General features: G+C 42.7%; 1 protein-coding gene across 1 annotated transcript in view; it reads right to left on the bottom strand.

Moving 5' to 3' along the window:
* The window catches only part of LOC145405391 (uncharacterized), a 60,365-nt gene that overhangs the window by 21,921 nt on the left and 18,518 nt on the right, over positions 1-19,926 (bottom strand). The window contains exon 4 of the mRNA XM_080276797.1: positions 6,214-6,426. Within this exon, the coding sequence (XP_080132923.1) occupies positions 6,214-6,426 (213 nt within the window). The remainder of the gene's footprint in view (positions 1-6,213; positions 6,427-19,926) is intronic.

Genomic DNA, 19,926 nt, shown 5'->3' with positions numbered 1-19,926 from the left:
ATTGATTCAGTGACTACAAAACCATTTCCCCGTAGTATAACGTCAAAGGTCGCAATCGCCCGATAGCAAGAACAAATTTAAAGTAGGTATAAAAATTCAAACCTCACGCGTTTAATCCCACACATAAACGTCATGAACAACATACCTTTTGTGGTGATGGAGGTTAGAAGTAATTTAACCTCTTTAGAACAGTGATGTCCTTTAAATTTTTGATACTGCTGGAGGAAATTATGTAACTTATGAGACACCTACAGTTCATTCATTTGAACTAGACGGAAAGTGTCCTTTGGCAGCTTTTTCCTCCTAGTTTAATGGCAGACTAAGGCTCGTACTCTCAATATTTAAGGAAACTCCCTCACACCTCATCCGGACTGAAAGGATTTATGATGATTGCTTCTACCCTTTACACTACGAGAGGTCTTCACTTTCTAAGCCAAATTAATTCTTCCGCCGGGTCCGCAGAATAGAGTACAAGTGACATTATTTAACTTCAAGGCTTAACCCCACCAGTACGGTGACGCCTTATTCAATTTTCTACCGTCAGACGATTTTATTCAGCTTAAAAGTGGCCCCAATTCATGATGGGCTTAATGAAGGCTATGTCTGTCCTCACTAGTCTGATTCCCTGCTAAGGCCTTTATAATCGTCTGGTAGTAGTAAGAATAAACCAGAGAACATCGCTGTATACAGTATACTATTACTAACCCCTTCATTACGAGACATCTTCCAGAGATGAATGAAACAGTCTGGCGGTAGTCAGAATAAAGTAAATATTCGCAGTGAAGAGGTTGACGGCGACTCAAACCCTTTCCGTACGAGTATCCTTCATAAGCCGAATGAAATTACCTGGTGGAAGCAAGAACAGAACAAAAAGACATCAACGTAAAAAGTCAGAGGTCGTTATGAGCTGCATAAAATCACTTGACGGTAGCAAGCATTAAGTAAACGCTGTTCTCGGGGTGAATAGGTTAACAATGAGCAAATCTTAACAGCGTTCTCACCATGCAGTAGAGCATTGTTCTTGTGGCAAATCTTAGTTACGAGGAGAAAATCAATACAAGTTTTACATCTCAACGCCTGTCATACAGTCAAAGAATTATCGAGATCTATAGGTTCGATGAGGGCACGGATATGTTTGGAGAATGGTGTTGGTCGTGCTGCCGGAAATCACGGTAATCGTACACTGCCTTTTCCGTAGTTATGTCGAGTCCTGGTAGATGCAGAACTATCGGCGGTACACTCCCCTGTGGTCAGAAGACACAACACAGCACCGCCTCCCACAGATCACAGTGCCACACACGCCACTGCAGCGGACGTCTCAGAAGCATTATGGGAATGGGGCATCGGTTCAATACAAGAAAAATAAAAAGAGGGAAAACGAGGCAGAACCAAATTGTTTAACTAAATCTTAACCCATCATTACATCACACACGGTCATTACATGGGATATAGAGATTACCGTCAGCCAGTGGACACCTGGTGGCCGCCGGATAACGTATCGAACGCCACCTAACTCGTGACAAGCGAGTGACGGATGCGGGACATGGAGACTACCAACAATGCACGCAATCTCAGACCGAGTTTTACTAACCTATATTTCTGGCGTTATCTAGCTTTAAGATATAAAGTTACATTATTCCCCCGTCAAGGTCACGCAATGGTATATAATAAAGATATACAAAAATATGATCTTCTTAGTTAAACGTTCAATAAAACAATAAAGTAACTAACTAACATGCTTCGCATCTTTTGAACATATTTTTACGGCAGTACACTGTCAACTTAGATCATCGTCATTTTTCCCAATAATCAGGTCAGGAGATCCATTCACACAAAATAAGAGGTTATGGCCGTAAAACATCAGGAGGGCAAGACAGATAGCCTGTATTTTTTGTGAAGGTCTCGTTTTCTGGACATGAAGCAGGACCGAGGGTTATTACGACGCTAGGGAAACTGGGAAAACTGGAAAAACAGAGGGGCGTATTCCCCTTGGCTTAGGAGACTCAGTTGCACCTCTTTCGTAGCAAATAATTCTTACATATGCCACGTCAAACCATTCAAAGTACGCTATTTTTGTTTAATTCTTGGTGCTACTTGGTGATTTTACTCACCTTAGAAAGTGTTCCAAACCAGTGACTGGATTAACTAATGATTATACCATTTCCAGTTTTTAAAAATCTCGCCTAAGCTGAATATGGCAGACTGGTGAAAACAAAAATATAATAAAAAAAGATGTCATCCGACTGAAGGTACTAATAATTATCTCCGACACTTGCTCGATCTCCTGAAATTTACTTCCTCATCAGCTAATTCTTCCCCTGTCTTCCTTCCTTTCTTCCGACTCGGTGGCAGGCTTCAGATTTGAGAAGCTTCCATTAACTGTCAGACCAACCACCGTATATTTTTGCAGGTTATTTGCATATTCAGAAGACACAAAGTACATAAAAGTGAGCGCTAAGGTGTCATAAGAAGAATACATCGCCAAAGGAGGAGTATGAGAGTCTGCTACGCCCACGACGTTACGGACGGAATGAAACCGTGGTCGGAGCCAATATCCCCGGTGTGGTTGGTTGGTTGGTATAGATTCGTCCACCTTTCTGCGAAAGAGTGGACACGGGCAGACAAAGAAGCCCGTCGGTGAGAAAGGGCGTTAGGTCCAGTGTGGCATTACAGAGGAACGTTGTCATCAGCTCTGCGTATGTCGCGCCCGCTCTGTATTTATTATCATCTGTGTCTGATGCTTGGCCCCCTGGCTTTGTTTTAACCACTTTCACCCGAAGATTTTTTTTTTTTCCTACTTCCAGAGAAGTATATTTATATAACCCCTTAAGTCCATGGACACTCATTTTTATTCTTGCTACCTGGAAACGTTTTATTCAGCTCAGAATATAGTTTTCGAATCGGAGGGGTTATATATTGCTCAACCTTCAGTAACCCTTTTATCCTCGTGGACTGGTGTTGGACTCTAGAGAGGGACGCTTTCACGTGGCGGCACCGAGATGACCAGACGGTGGAATTACCCAGTTATTCAAACGTCACTCATCTGCTTCCCCATCCCCCAGATGGAGGCTGGTGGAGTGAGGATGAAGGGTAACGTCGGCCTGCAGTCAAAATTTACACTCAGATGAGCCTGGGATTGCAACTACTACTGCTCCTACTGTCACCAGGGGCTCTCCTGTCCTGAATAAAATCGAATTAGTGGTAAAAGTAAACTACTAAATGACGACATCATATAATTAAAAACTCTTCAACCCGACGACGTGTTTTAAAATATTATTCTTGTTACTTGTAGGCTACTACGGAAAAAACTGTCATACTGAAGGGATTAGAATCACTCTCCATGAAGCGCCCCCTATTATGCAAGGTCTCACCAAAGCTAAGTAAAATCGCCGGGTGATTGCAAGATAATAAGCTTTGGCTGAGAGAGAGAGAGAGAGAGAGAGAGAGAGAGAGAGAGAGAGAGAGAGAGAGAGAGAGAGAGAGAGAGAGAGAGAGAGAGAGTTTTGCCTTTCTGCGTTTGTCACCGTCTTCGCCCAGTGCACTATTTACAAAAGATATTAAATTATTTGCACGATGAGACCCACAGCAGTAAATTATCATCAGGAATCATTTTTTGCCGCCATATTCTTCAACGTAATGACGCTGTTTTAACTGTCAAGTGCTTGGTGGTTGTGTGAATAAATATAAAGGTATAATCTCCCCGTGGGAGACGGCCCTCGAGGATGCAACCCTGCCTGAAACCTGGCCCGGCCCGGGGAAGGTCCATCATTGTGCAAAATTCCGTTTTCCTAACACTCTTCCCATATGACCCGAACCTCATTTTTCAAGAGAGTACAATAACTCAGTGAGTCAGTGAGTGACACAGTTACGGACAAGCACAATATATATCCGCACTTGTGGGTGCGACAAAAACAGTGTGAACGGATGGGCTATATATAAGCTTTATTAACCCCTTTCCTATTTAGATGTTCTTCAAAGTTAAACAAGATCGTGAGACTATAACAGGAACAAGTTAAAACAAGAAGCGATGCCAAGGCACAGCAAACCCGTCCCCGCAGGCATTTTAGTGCTGACGTATAAACATAAAGATGTCACATTACAAATTTGGAGTAAATCGGGTGAAAACTGACGATTTTGTGCCCATTTGAAATTTTAGGCCCGACCCACCTGACATTGACTCCATTATCACTAACTGGGGGGCGACCCCCTGATGTAACGAGACATGTAATAGGACGCAGATTTGAAAGATGCACCTTTCGGATTTGGTTTCATGTCGATATGACGAATTTGAAAGGAGTTATGGCGAAAAAACGATTTCTTACCCGTATTTTTTTTTTTTTCAAACCAGGGGGCAGGTAAAAAGTAATTGGAATCATGAATTCACTTACTTCGAATTTGCATATTCTCACTGCTTTCGTGGCCTGTGTTTTGTTGTTTTCATTTAAGAATACGCTTTTGGCTTCGTACCCATGTTTATCTTGTTGCCTGCGAAATTGCAGCCCCCCCCCCCTTCGCTCTCTCTCACTCCCACTCCCTCACTAACCTCTCCCTCTCCCTTCCCTACCCTCTCTCTCTCTGGTTAACTGATAATATTTGGCTTTTGTTCTGCGAAGTAAATTCGATGATTCATACACATATATGCCTGCAACGATTTATAGAAGTCTAAGGTCCTGTAACACCAAATTTGATTTTTCCTTCAACCATCCTTAAGATTTCATGGTTTAGATACACAGGCTCTTCAAACACAATCAAGCGTTAGAGTTAGATGAGAGAGAGAGAGAGAGAGAGAGAGAGAGAGAGAGAGAGAGAGAGATGGGGGGGGGAGATGGTGCCACAAGCTACAGTGCAATCAAACAGTAACAACCTCCCTCCCATTTACCTTCACTCCCTTCTGCCTCTCTCTCCCTTCCTATTCCCCACATCTCATCGTCCCCACCCCGTCTCTCTCATCCATCTCCTCCTCCCGTGCCCCTTTTCTCTCAAACTCCCTTTCTCTCTCCAACTCTCCCCGTTTCCCTCTTCAAATGTGTGTGTGTGTGTGTGTGTGTGTGAAGGGTAGCATGTGGAAGTAATCTGGTAAGAGCACGGTAGAGGAGCCCATCACTTTCTGCCGTGTGTGTGTGTGTGTGTGTGTGTGTGTGTGTGTGTGTGTGTGTGTGTGTGTGTGTGTGTGTGTGTGTGTGTGTGTGTGTGTGTGTGTGTGTGTGCGTTCTTATCATCATGGGAGTTTTAGTGGTTATTAAAGATATGGGATGATTTGATGTATTGTTTTCCAGCGAGTGTAGCCAATAATGGTGCGGCCTGCTATGGTTGGGACAGTGAGGGGGGGGGGGTAACAAAAATTAATCTACTCAGGTACATGAGAGAAAGATATACTACCCACGTATTCCCTGGGTACCGTAGAAGGAGGCAGTGAGCGACAGACACTGGAGCTACTGATGAGGTTCATGAACATACTTGCGAACAATCCTGTTATTATTTGTTTTTTAGGGAAGGACAGAATACAAGGTCAATAAGTAACGCTCCTCTCCCACTCCGCCAGAAGATTTCTTTTGTGTTGCAGGGACGGCTGTATCAGCGTTATCAGTGTCCTGCATCATTTATCAATTGCCTACTCCCATTACCTCACCCACGCCAACACCATCAGACTGACCGTCCCCTCAACGTGCAATATACCACCAAGTGAGAGTCTAGGCGAGCGCTCCTTACGGACCATCGAGCACACAGGAATATTGTACACTCTCTTCTCCCTGTCCTTCCAGCGAACCTTACTAACAACAAAAAACTGATTGCATGTTGAACCTTTAATCAATGTCCTGAAAATCAACAACTTGTCTTGGCACAGGGATGTAGCGACCTCAGCGACCACTACTTGTAACGTAAACAGCCTTGGACTTGTGTGAAACAGAGGTGGAACGCAGGACTGGAAGTGTGAGGCTTGTTTTGACACTATATATGCAGAAAGAGATTTCTCCATTCCACGCGAAACACAGAAAATTACTGAGATAATGGTGAGTGAGCAAAGCTGATAATGTACTGCATTATTTAGAGTAGAAGCAGTAGACCACACACACACACACACACACACACACACACACACACACACACACACACACACACACACACCACACACACACACACACACACACACACACACACACACACACACACACACACACACACACAGACACACACACACACACACACACAAACCTGTTCTTGGCCAGCATGAGGACCCTGAGATTTGGGAAGGCATGGAGGCCATGGAGGTGATGTAGGTGGTTGTGGTAGAGGTCAAGGAGAAGCAGGGCAGGTGCTGGTGCTGGCGGGTCCACACGGCTCAGCAGGTTGTGTTGCAGGGACAGAAGACGCACTGGCTCATCACCACCCACCAACCCCACACCTGGCCACGTCGTCAGCCCACGTCTGCAGCAGAAGAAAAGAAAGTCGGTCTCAGTGTATTAAGAAACTTGTATCTCAGTCTGGGCACATTTATTCCTCATTATGTTACTCGGTTGGTGACTGACAGGGAAATACAGCGTTGCTCTAGCTAACATGACTGTGGACATTAACTAAATGAAATTCCAAGAAGCCCGCCTCTAAAATTACAGTAGCGTGTATTAGTAAATGGACCGTAAAAGTGGAAAGCAGATCTCTTCAAATTCATTAGCGAAGGAAAATGAAAGAAATTGGATGACAAAAACTGTCTCCTGCCCCCACAACCCATCTGAAAAAAATCTACTGTTTATGCTAAAGTTTATGGGGACAGTGCCTCCCTCAGGTCACCAGACATAAAATCTATGTTGAGCACTACTTGCGTGCTTTCTTCATATTTTTCTTGTTCATTTTAGCGAAGAAAACTCTAATGTCAACATTTACCTTGTCAATACCGCTCTACCAAAAACGTTCCTCTGTTATTAGGGTGTACTTTTCTTGCCCAGCCCCACCACCCCCCTCACCACACCCTCTCCCCCTAAAAACAAGGAAAAGTGTTCACCATTTATTGTACATAATGTTTATCTTCACACGAAGTATTCCTCCTGTCCTAACCCACCATCCAGGTCCGGTTCGTTTTGTACCCACGATGATAATCACAAATGCCCACATAAGTACGCGCACTTACAATACATACACACACCTTGTCCATTCCCATCTCAGTATGCTTAACAAGCAATAAAAAACAAATTCTAACCTAAAAGAAACACCAAATCGCATTCAATACCTTCAGGTGATGGTTCTGGGGCAAAGCAGATGCACAGAGCGAGATTCTTTGTTCTTCCACACTAGAGACGGAAAACTCCATTCTTCTGCCTCTCTCCTTTACTCTCTCCCTCCCTTCCTCATTCCCTCCCTCGTACGCTTCCTCATCCTATCGTCCATGGTCATCACTTTCACTCGCCTAATCTACTCTTAATTAAATGGAAAAGCTGACAGAGGTCTTCATCGTGCAGTGGCCTATCACTGGCTGGTGATGACGGCAGATAGGGTGGCAGTTGTAACACGACGCTGTACAGCGTTTTTCCCACTCTTTATCCGACTCCGGTTATAGTCAAGTCACTCTGTTCCCTGGGACCCAGCAATCCTTGTTTTAATGACGTGTCAAATGATCATGTGATTGTGCCTCCCCCCCCTCCCTTTCATGTCACCACAAAGGCAATGCTTGCCGACCGCATCTCTTGAGATGAATTTCATACAGTATGCACTAATGGCAACAGCAAGAATGTTTTTGTCATATCGGTAAGTATATAGTAGGGTAATAAACTAATAAAAAAATATAAATATTAATTGTAACTTCTGATTTCAATGTTATTCGAACTTATGTCATCCAAATAATCAGCTCGCTACTACACCATACGGCCACACCTCCAATGGTTCAGTAACAAAAACTAGACCGTGGATACCAACCTGCACATTCCTTGCACTTTGTCGTTTTCGAGTTACGCAAGGTATACGTCTTAACACAGAACCTGGACGTGGTCGTGTCATATTAAGAGCAATGCAAGAAATTTTATGAGGGCTTAACATCTCGCCTGACCCCCAGAATTCAGGTTTCGTCCGTGTAATTTCGCATAAGTGTTCCGAAATCCTTACATATGTAACACGAGCGCTGTTGATTCACCTTGATAAATATGGTCCTTGCTAGAATTTAAGACCACTGCTTGAGACACTAATACGGGAGGCTTGCTGGAGACTGACTGTAAAGAATACGCTAACAGTGCAATAAAACAGTATCTTTCCGAGGTTTAGTGAATACAAGCATCGCGGAGAAGCTGACCCATTAGGCACACACCTATTACTAAAGGTAGTATTCTCGTTATGTGTCACCAGTTGTAAATAACCTGCACAGAAGAATATGAAGCTAACAGTTACGTCACCTGTACATTTCATACCCTTGTGCCCACTGAAGGCCCCGGACAACTGTAGTAATATCCACCTAAGGCCGAATTCTCGTTGGGATAGGACATTCTGTAGCATTTCTTTAGCGATTTATGTTACACATTATAACCTAGTAATCTCTTGCATGTCACTTTTATGTTCTTATGATCGAAAAATTTGCCACAGTAACACACAAGATGATGTTACAACGCAATGGGCAAGATAAATCCCTGAAGCAGAGGTGTTAGGAAAGCTCCCTAAGCCAAGGAGAATGTCGGTCCCCCCCCCCCCCCGTGACCAGAACGCCTGCATGCCAACCCTATATGATGACCCGGCCTGCACGCACCGCCTCAGATTACCCTCACGTTGCGCTTGCTGTGCTTGTTTTGTCCGCGTGACTACCATGGCGTTCAAATGTTTAGTGCCTAGTGGTGTCTCGTCTGACGGGTGGTGTGGCGGTGCAAAGTCACGCCACCTCACGCATTTCCCTCCCCTTCCTTCCCATAATTCCGTATTCAGTTTCGCTTTTAAACCTTCCTTTGCTTGGTTCCTTGTCTGCTAAGCCTTCTGGATTCTTGTGTTCGTTCTTTCTTATCCACTGGTATATAAGCACTCCTACTTTTCCTCCAAAACTTCATTCATGGACTTAGCTTCTAACTCCCTTACTGTGAAGTTGTTTGTTTGCTGAATACGATCGTCAGAAGATAGCCATAATACAATATACTATATATGAAGTCGTCGTAGTACGTACTGAAAGGGATTTACTGTTGCATCTCAAATTTTCTTTTCTTTTTCCTTTTTTCTACTTTATAATGTCCCTAAAGAATTCCATTCAGTGATTCCACTTCTGCAAGGTGCTGTTACTCCCTGCTTTCCTCTCCGGCTCATACTCGTAGTTTGATCAGGAGGATTAGGGAGATTTCCACTGCGCTGTTTTCTTATGTGTGTGTGACTGTGATAAAATCTGGCCACCTCTTTGTGATGGTAGGGTGTGAAAGGTCAGTATATGTAATCCTTCTCTCCCTGTTTTCTGTTTCTCTAAGTTTCTATGACTTTTCCTTATACTGTACTGTAACATTTTATATTTGTACTGCTTGCTTTTTCTGTCTACCAATTTTTTAACTTTTAAGTTTTGAATCATCTTCGTCTCCGCACGCATTTCCTAGTTCCATCCCTTTGTTTCAGCCTTCACATATCCATTATTTCCTGAAATCCATTTCTCCCTCACATTTTACTGCAAACTCATTTCCCTGTCTGTCATTTCGTTCCTCCTTCCTGGTCTGTCTCTGTCTGTCTGTCTCTGCCTCTCTCTCTGATATATATATATATATATATATATATATATATATATATATATATATATATATATATATGTATATATATATATATATATATATATATATATATATATATATATATATATATATATATATATATATATAAAGTGGGTATTCAGAGTTCCGTGTGTTCTAAAACCACCCGTTTCGCTTTCACTATCCCCTCTCACCGAAAACGTCATTCTTCTATCAACCGTCCGTCCCTGATTGTCGTTTGGCGTGCGGGCGTATATCAGGGAAGTACACAGGGCGCTGTCCTTTGCGGCCGAACTTATTTGGGGGAACCTAATTATATGACGACAGGCTTATGTAGGAAGCTAGATTTAAGTACCAACAGTAATCGGAGCTAGTGCATCATGCGGATAATAAAGTTAGAAAATAATAAACCTCATAGTCTACTCAGAAACGGCTGGGTAAGACAACAGTATACAGGTACAGTAGGCCTACCCGGCTATCACAGTTCAAATGGCAGAACCTGACCTATCGGGATTTAACATGGCCTGACAAAGTGGCTATGATCACCAATGCATCCAACTTTCACCAATAGCTAGAAATATCAGAGGCCAACCAAACTCCCTCTGGGTAGAAAAAGAATGACAAAAACGACGAAAGAATAACGAATATTGGTACTTGCTGCTAGTACATTAATATTTGCCTCATTGTAGTGAACGTTATGCCCACTTGCATTAAGAAGAGGAAAATCTGTGCTAAGTTTTCATCTGATACTCAAGTTCAAGGCAAAACACTCCGGCTTCACATTCCCTAACTCGATATTGCATCATATTTGTCACGTGTACTTGTGATATACTTCGCCGTTTCAAAGTATATATTTTGTAAGAAGTGTCGTGGTAAGAGATGGCTGTTTCAGAGTTAGACTCAAGGTGGTGGAGTGCTGGGGATGGTGGTGGTATTGCGTGATGGTGATGGTGAAGGTGAAGGGGGTGGGGGTGGATGTGAAGGGAGCTGGGATGGTGGCTGTGATAATGGGAGTGAGGTTGGTGCTGACTATGAAAGGAGCGGGGTTGTTGGTGGTGGTGAAGGAAGTGCTATGTCGTGGTGGTATTGGAGAGAGTATTGGGAACAATGGTGAAGAAGGGAATGCTGTGGACGGCGATGGTAGTGATGGAGGAGGGAGTGCCGGATTAACATGGGGTGGGGTGGTGAAGACAGGACAAGAAATGACCTATCCTCCATTCACTTTATTAAATCCATCAATAAGTGGATCAGGAGGTGGAAGGGCTTGCAGGGGGTTGAATGGTGGTGGGGTGTCAGGTGAGATGGTCTAGTGTGGATGAAGTTACAGCATAATTGAAATGAATGCTGATGTGTTTGTAAAAAGTCAGTAATTAAACGGAATGAAGTGAACCGATCAGTAAATTAAGACGTTACTGTGTGTTTCGTTGAGAGAGAGAGAGAGAGAGAGAGAGAGAATAGGACCAGACAAAATTAGAGGATAAAAAGACGAAATACGAGAAGGCTCTGACGTATGATTTCCGAGGAAGGAGTTGTGAGGAAGAATATTACAAAACTTATTACTGGAACCCGATATAAAACAACTGTAAGGTCAAACTCAAGCAAATAACCCTGAGAATAAAACAAGAAATCAAGTACGTATAAATTGAGGTTGTCAGCGTTTTTTTTCTACTATTATAACAGACTCACCATACCGATTAAAATATCAGGGAATAAAATTTTGCAATCGCTCATTCATTTACAATCTCTTCATATCTCTGTGTCTGAAGGTAAAACATCCACGTCAAGCATCCACTCACGGCCACTTGCTCGTCGGGTTAACCAGGACGTTTGTTCTCTCTCTTGATCTTGGTTTATCTTATCACATTATACGCCTGCCGCCTCTTCACGTGCACTAATTATACTCTTTGGGTCAGTGGACAGTTCAGAGCGCAGCTGCTTGGTTGGAAGAAGAGGTAGATTAAGAATGAAACGGAAGAAGTGGTGGAATACCTGTATTCGAGAGGTGATTTGTTGTACCTGTAGGCATAATCCACTAGTGACACGTGAGGGGTTTCTGTTGCCTCCTGTCGTTGGTGCGTGGGAGGGCTGTTAGACCCCAGGGGAAAGAAATGGCTAATCTATGTTCAACGTCTAATCATTAAAATAAAAAAAAAGGTTGAGGGCAAGAGGTAGCTATAGAGCAAGATGATGGGATGAGATGGACAAATGTGGTGAGTTGAGACTGAAGAGGGTAACAGTCGGTTGGTCAGAGTGGTGATAGTGTGTCCTGCACTAGACTGACACCGGATTATACTGTAAAGATCTCTAGTACCAGGTACTGCACATAAAATTCACTGGCAAAAATATTTCTCTTTTCCAGCTTAATCCCTTTAGCCAGAAATCAGTTCTAATATAGTCTTTCAACTACCATATGAACTTGGTGATTCTAGTAGAACCCTCTGGAAGTGAGGGGGTCAGCAAAGGATCAAATCTCTCCAATTCGAAAAGTTTACCCTAAGCTGAAACTAATGGTCAAGGGCAGCGGAAATATAAATATGACGTCCTCGTGGTGATATTAATTACGCTACTGTTCCATTTCGTTGTATTGTTTATGTATCAGGAGATACTCTTGATTATGTAAGGACGACAAATGATCTTATGGTTCTTACCTTCTTAAATACACACCACTTATTTCATAATTTAATCATTTATTTACTGCCTAACCCATCATCCATTGAAGCAGCCTCGACAATAGTATCTCCAAGCACTTCTTTATCTACACAGTATCGCCTGTAAGGTCTTAGCATCAACCCTCATGTTACCTTCCGCCAACTAGCGCCTCCACCACGCCCTTGGTCTAGTACTTCTTCCAGAAAAAAAAAAAAACGCACTTCCGGCACCGAACTTGCATCAAGAATTATCCCTTGAGGTCTGTGCATTTTTGGGATCAGTGAATAAAAAATAATAATGTGATAAACAAAACCAAGCGCTGAGTGGCGTGAGGTCGTGCTGGACACAGGACATAAAACAAAAGATTACAGCCTAGTCTCCACATAAACCTTTATTTGACCTGTCAGCCACACCCGTGGATCACGGTGAACATAAAAATAAATGAAATTTCTTTTTGCTTTATCCTGTAATGCATAATAATCAATGAAGGCTATAGTTATTTTTCTTTAAAAGGAAAAGTTCGTTATTTAAAAAATGCATAGAATTCATAAAGGAATTAGTATTTTAAAAATATAAAGCTTGAAATGGAATAATAATTTTTGTATCTAGGATTAATAAGATGAATTTTTTTGTTTGGCCTTTGGCCTTTTTCAGGTTTTGAAGTCAAAATGCAATCGTAGACAGGCTTCACTTCAGGTTGTGCTGAGGCTACATTTTGTATTGAAGCTTTGGCATCTTCAGTGGTAACGATAAAACCTTGCATCACAAAGGTATATGGTAGAAAACTGTAAGAGTAATTTTACAGCTACCCCAGCAATTACTTATTAAAGTAAATTATAATTTAAAAGGTTCCTTTGTATCTTTCAGAGTTTTGCCATCCTAGAAAGTACAGTTAGCTGAACCGTGAGTTGTGATCAGTGGCGATCCATTAGAAACTGCACCCCGATTCAGTCCATGATCTACGAACCACTGATCTAGAATCAAATATGGCAAAACTAAGCATGAGTACGAACAACGCACGGCATGCATACAGTCAAAGAGTACAGTATAAGCCAAAAATTGTTACTACTCTCATGTTTCCGTGCAGTACCCAATGTTTTTGCCCTGACTGACACTGTGAAGGGTTGGGCCAGGGCGTGACTCCAACTCCGCGCTCTAGCGCCCTATTCATAAACTTTCCTGAGTCTAAGCTGCGTTTGTTTATCCTTCTATCTTGACTCATACAGCTACCAAACACTTCGAGAGACAAACTAGAGCGAACAATAACGTGAAAATATGAAAAACAAAAGGATTTATATTCATTCCCTGTTACGGAGACCTGTTTCTTGTAGAAATTGGTCACGATCCTTCACATAATACGCCACTGACATCAGACAACGTTCGGGTGTTTCTGGGTCATCCTTCTTTGTTCACAGCGTCTCACTGTAGTACACCTTCACTGCTTTATATATATTACTTCTTACACCACCTTTTCCCTCTACACTCATGTCTTCTGTTCTTCCTCTTCTCCCAAGTCCTGTATTTTCACATTTTCTTCTTCCTCCTCCCCCTAGACGCAGTATTATTATATCTATTTTTCTTTCTCTTCCTCCTCTCCTAAACTTTATTCTTACTAGTCCCTCTCTTCCTCTTCCTTCTTTTCTATATAATATTTTCATTCTCTCTTTTGCTTCTTCCTCTCCTCAGTCTTTGTTATCGTATTTTCGTCCCTTCCTGTTATTCCTCTTCTCAGTCACTAACTCTTCGTTCTTCACATTTTCCCTCCTCTTTCACCCCCTCTTCCCACTGTTATTCTCTCATTTTCCCATTACTCCCCCCTTTTATTTTTCTACCCAGTTTCACCTTTTCCTTTTCTCTAGCTTCTTCTTCTCCTCCTCCTCCTCCTCCTCTTCCTCCTCCTGCATCGTTCTCACTTCTCGCAGCGTTATGGATTTCCTTTTTACTATCCCTCACTTCCTTGAATCATACGGAAGTGTAAGCGAGTGCCGCCGAATGAATAGTGGCCCGCATTCTCGTTGGCATGGCGGATACGTGGCACTCTTTCCTTGACGATTTATTTCCTACCTTACACATTATTATCACCATGTATGTTACTGGTGCAAACTATATCTTATATCAATTAATTATCTTACTGTACACCTTTTTATCACCTTGTATATTACTGGTGCAAACTATGTCGAGATTAGGAACGTATACGCAAAATACAAGCCAGTATCAAGGTGAAATTTGCAAACTAAATCGCCAAGGAAGAAGTGTTACGAAGTGTCCTATATTCCAGGGAGAACAGGACCCAGTTAAGTGCCTGTGCCTGCCGGTGTTGGTGTCAGTGCGTGCAGGAATTCACTGCACTGAGGGTCACAGAAACAAAAATAAATAACTAAATAAATGCATAATTCCACGCTCCCCTCTGCGACACTATCATTATCATCATTATTTACGGAGTAGGTGATTCATAGCCAGTGGCTGAAAAATTTGCAATGCATTAACTTGTCAGATTCTAAATAGACTATAAAAGGGTCAATAAACGGATTATAAAAGGGTCAATAAACAGACTCTAAAAGCGTCAATAAACGGATTATAAAAGGGTCAATAAACAGACTGTAAAAGGGTCAATAAATGGATTTAAAAAAGGTCAATTAACTGACTCTAAAGTGTCAATAAACAGACTGTAAAAGGTTCAATAAATAGACTCAAACAGGGTCAACAAACAGACCCTAAAAGGGTCAATAAACAGACTTTAAATGAGTCAGTAAACAGGCAGGTTCCTCTACTGTTACGCGCTGACACACTGACAGACTGGGGCGAGGCGTAGACACGGAGGGAAGTCGCCTAATCTTTCACGGACCACAAAGGATTCAAACTCCAAATGAGGGTCTTAAAACAATGGCCGTTGATGTGAGAGTCGCTTCCCCCACTCAGACTAACCCGGAGATCGAACACGCGACCATACCCAACAAAGGCTCCATCAACCTAGATAGAGTTTTAGGGAGGGACCACGTGATTGACCCAGTTCCTTCCAGCGCGGCCTTCTGTTACTGAAGACTCCAAAAAGATTCCCAAGTGAATTTGGTGCCTGAGGTGGGTAGGCTATATTGAATGGTGGTCAGTATGCGTAACAGAAGGAAGAAAGAAGGAAGAAAGGTGCTGCAGAGGAAAGAAGAGAAGGATTAAGAGAAGGGAGAAAAGGAGAGTGAAGTCTGGAAAAAAGGAGGGAGGTGCAGCAGGGAAAGAAGGGACGGATGGAGAAAAGGGAGAAACGGAGAATGAAGTCTGGAAGAAAGAACAGAAGGACGCTCAGCAGAAGGGAGGAAGAGAAGAAAAGAAGGGAGAAAAGTAAAATGAAATCTGCAAGAAAGAAGAGAAGGACACGTGACGGCAGAAGGAGGTGAAAGAAGAGAAGGGACAAAAGGAGAATGAGGCACGGTAAAAAGAAAGAAAGAAAAGAAGGACTAATAGACGGGGGAAAAGGACCTGGCAAGAGAAATAAGAGGGGTGAAGAATATGAGGTAGAAAGAAGTAGAGAAGAAGGAGGATGGAAATGAGATGCAGTAAGAGAAGAGAGGAACGGAAAGTGAAAAGGAAGGAAGAAGGGGAGGGAGAAGAGGGAGAAGGGAGGGGAGAAAAAGGAGAGATGAGGGAAGGAAAGGAAAGTCTGGTAGAAAAAGGAAAGTCAAAGGGGATAGAGGAAATTAAAGATTTGATAGAAGGAAGAAGACATGGAGAGGAGAAAGGGACAGAAGGAAAATGAGAAAAGAGGAAGAAGACTGAAGTGCAGAAGAAGGAATGACTGATCAAGAAGATGGAGCAAAATGGGAAGGATGAGAAGGAGGGGAATAGGAGGAGGAAGAATAGGATGAAGACGGAGGAAAGGAGAGAATTTAGATTAGGGATGCAAGAGAATGAGAAAGAATATGAAAGAGGATCAAAAGGAAGATTAGTCTGAGAAGTAGAAAACAGAAAAAGAGGAAGGAAAAAAAATGGGAGGATGAATGGGAGAACAAGGACTAAAATAAACCAGAAGGTACACATAACATACAAGGATACGAAAATCAGGGAAAGGGATATGAATTAGGAGGAAAGAGAGAGAAATGAGAAATTAGAGACAGATGAAAATGAGAGGAGATAATGAGGAGGAGATGATAAAGATAACAGGTGAGAAAGATGACAAGGAGGAGGAATAAAAAAAGTAAATAACGAAAAAGTGAAACCTGACAGTTGGAAAATGAAGCTAAAAGGATGAGAAAGAAAGAGGACGCTAGGAATGATGATGGTGATGAGAAGGAGGAGGAGGAGGAGTAGCAGGAGGAGCAGGAGGAGAAGGAGGAGGAGGAGCAGGAGGAGGAGAAGGAGGAGGAGGAGCAGGAGGAGGAGAAGGAGGGGGAGGGAGAGAAGGAAGAGGGCTAGGAGAAAGTGAAACTAAAGACGATAGAGGGAGAGACAAAGAACAAGAGAAATCAGATGCTGTGACCCTAATCCCCTTTTTCCTTGATTTATTTGCTTGTCATTTTACATCCTGATTCAAGTTTCCTCTGTCAACAACAAATGATCGTTCAAATAAGATGAGCAGAACACTGAAGGGAAACGCCCGCACGCACACGCACACGCACACGCACGCACACACACACACACACACACACACACACACTGTCTCACAATCTAATTTTTTTCGCCTAAGAGAAGAAAACGAGATAATACGAGGGACAATCATGACTTTTGCTTTCATTTTTTTTTTTGGAGGGGGGAGGATGGGGCGTGCAGGGATTTTCCAGACATGGGCGAGGACACGCAGACAAAAACCATAGCCAGTGCTTTATTTGGGGGCAAGCGGTGTAACAGGAGGACACCGTTTGGAAGACAGAAACTTTGCAAAAATAAGATGGACTCCCTTGAAGGCACCCGTGCTGTCGAAAGGCAAATTTAAAGCCTTCTGTGCATGTCCTTACCCCCTTGGAGACTCGGATATCATACTACTGTAACTTGATGAAAGTATGCCATTTTTCAATCTTCAGTACTGAAAATCTGGACCAGGTTAGAATAAAATGAGTATAAGCAGACACAAGAGAGAGGAGAGTCGGAACACTTGACAGGGAAGGGTATTGGGAATGAGACGCCTGAAAGGAGAGTACTAGCGATTTATAACATTTCTCTAATACTTCCTCGACATATTACAACAGCAGATGTTCATTAGTTAATAGATCGTCACAAATAATAAAATGTCGAAGAAGACAAGCAACCCTTCTCCCCATCTCAACGAAGAAAATTACAGGAACAAACGTAGAACAGTATGAGTCGTGTGCCTCCCAAGTAGCCACCAATTATCACTCTAATTTGAAAACTGCTGCTGCAAAATCGTAAAGTAGAAGAGGTCACGTTAGCTGGCCATTATTATCCAAGTCTTATTATTAAAGTGTGAGCCTTTGTTGTGCAGAGACAGAGCGCGGGACAGCAGGGGTAATTAGGACTGATCACGCCACCAGCTAGACGGCTCTGCTCGCACCATAAACACTATCATCATCCATTGCCACCCCTCCTATTACAACCTTTCTGCTCTAACTTATGCTTATTGCAAGTAGTGGTAGCGTTATTGCGTTTTATTACAGTTGTCAATTACCTTCACACCTTTAGCTCAAACTAATGCCTATTAAAATTAGTGGTGGTGTTATCTCATTTCTTTACCGTTGTCATTTGTTTTCACACCCTCTTGGTTCTAACTTATTCAAAAACAGTGGCAGTGTTGATGTTTCGCTGCCGTTGTCGTCCATCTCATTCATTAATTTGTTACCGTCCTCCTTCCCGCATTGAGGCTTCAACAGTCACACATTTAGGTGCGCTGTGTTTTCACTTCGTTTAATAATAGTACAGTGTAATAACTGTGGTGGTGGTGGCAGTAATAATATTAAAGACTCTGTGCAAGATACAGTATGTTTCTGCTCAGTTCTTCGGGTCTTGCAGAGCGAAGTAATGTCGATGGCTATTGAAACTGCATAATTATTTTTATTACCAGCTCTGCACGCACACACCTCACCCCACCACACACTCAACAAGAAGGAACGCATAAACAAGAGGAAGTAATCCACTATCACCTCGCCTATACCTAATTTATTCTACAGGAAGATGGTGGCTGGTTGTGAAGGAGGGGACTGCTGATGTCGGTATCTTGCGTTATTCCATCTTTTACACGGAATAACCTGAGGATTATTAACGTGGTGAAATTAATGCTGCTCTTTCCATGACACCTATAATCATCAAGAACCTCTAATACTGACTTACAACAGTCCCGAGTAGATGACTGAACTGCTGACGTATCACAACACAGACGGTGGATATTAGTGCCCAAATGATGGTATGTGCACGTATGTCCCCATCTGTTCGATCAAGAAGACAAGTAGTAGCTCAAGTTCGAAAATGGAAGCATACAAAATCTAACCCAGCCTCATCTTAACTATCCCAAGCTAACCTCACCTATCCAAAGCTAATATATCCTATCACACTCAACCCAGTCTAACTTATCCTATCACAACTCCGCCCTGCCTTGTTCGGTCCAGACCATCCCATCTCAACCCAACCCAGAAAAACCAAATCCACCCAGCCAAAAAGCAACCCAGCCCATCTCAGCCACCACAATCCAGCCCAACCATCCCCACCCTAACCAATCCACTCCACCACGACCCAACCCACTTCACCTCACCCATCCCTTCCTTCATCAATCCACCCACTCAGCCTCAACCCAATCAACTCCACTACAACGTAATCCAATTCACCTTACCCACCTCGCCCCTTTCTAATCCACCCACTCGGCCTCACCCCAATCCTACTTCATACCTAACCAAAACCAGCCCAACATAAACTTCCTTACAAATCGACTCTAATCTTTAACAAACAGGTTCCGGAAGACTAATTAAATGGCCTGACGATTGGGGGTTAACCGTCGAGGGGAGATTGGGCAATTACAGGATAAGAATTAGAGCGACAAATGGACTGCCAGTGACGTGATACCACCCGGATTTAGTTATTTTTTTACATTTAGACATTTTTATGGACTTCTGTGCTGGGAGAGAGACGCCTTCATGTGGTGGCACCGATATAACCAGGCGGCTTCAGTGACAAGTTACATAAACGTCCCTCAGTTGCCTCCGTAATTCCCGAAAGAAGGATAATGGACCGCAGGAGGAGGGAAACTTCACCTTGCAGTTCATTGGGTTCAAATTACAGATGAACCTGGGTCATCAACAACAACAGCAGCAGCAACAACAACAACAACCATAACAACAATTACTACTACTACTACTACTACAATTACGAATTTCCGAGCACCTGAAGAACATAAATACAAGTAACAGCAGAATCTATCTAATACTTTTATCTATGGTGGCGGCAGGCTTCCATAATTAGAAAAACGAGTCTCCCCAATATTGACTGAAGATTACTTACAACCAGCGCGACATTGTGAAAGTTCAATTTCAACTAATGCATGTCTCGGATGGTTTCGATTTTTCCGCGATATACTAAATCTTAGGACGGTAATTATTGCGCATATTTTAGTTAGGAGACGAATGATCGTTGAACAAAGTTTTTCCACATATTTCGG

The sequence above is a fragment of the Coenobita brevimanus genome, chromosome 66 (genome assembly GCF_032717465.1).
Source record: "Coenobita brevimanus isolate Jiangsu-jjx chromosome 66, ASM3271746v2, whole genome shotgun sequence".
NCBI lineage: Eukaryota > Metazoa > Arthropoda > Malacostraca > Decapoda > Coenobitidae > Coenobita > Coenobita brevimanus.
This window is presented reverse-complemented; position numbering and strand designations above follow the sequence as displayed.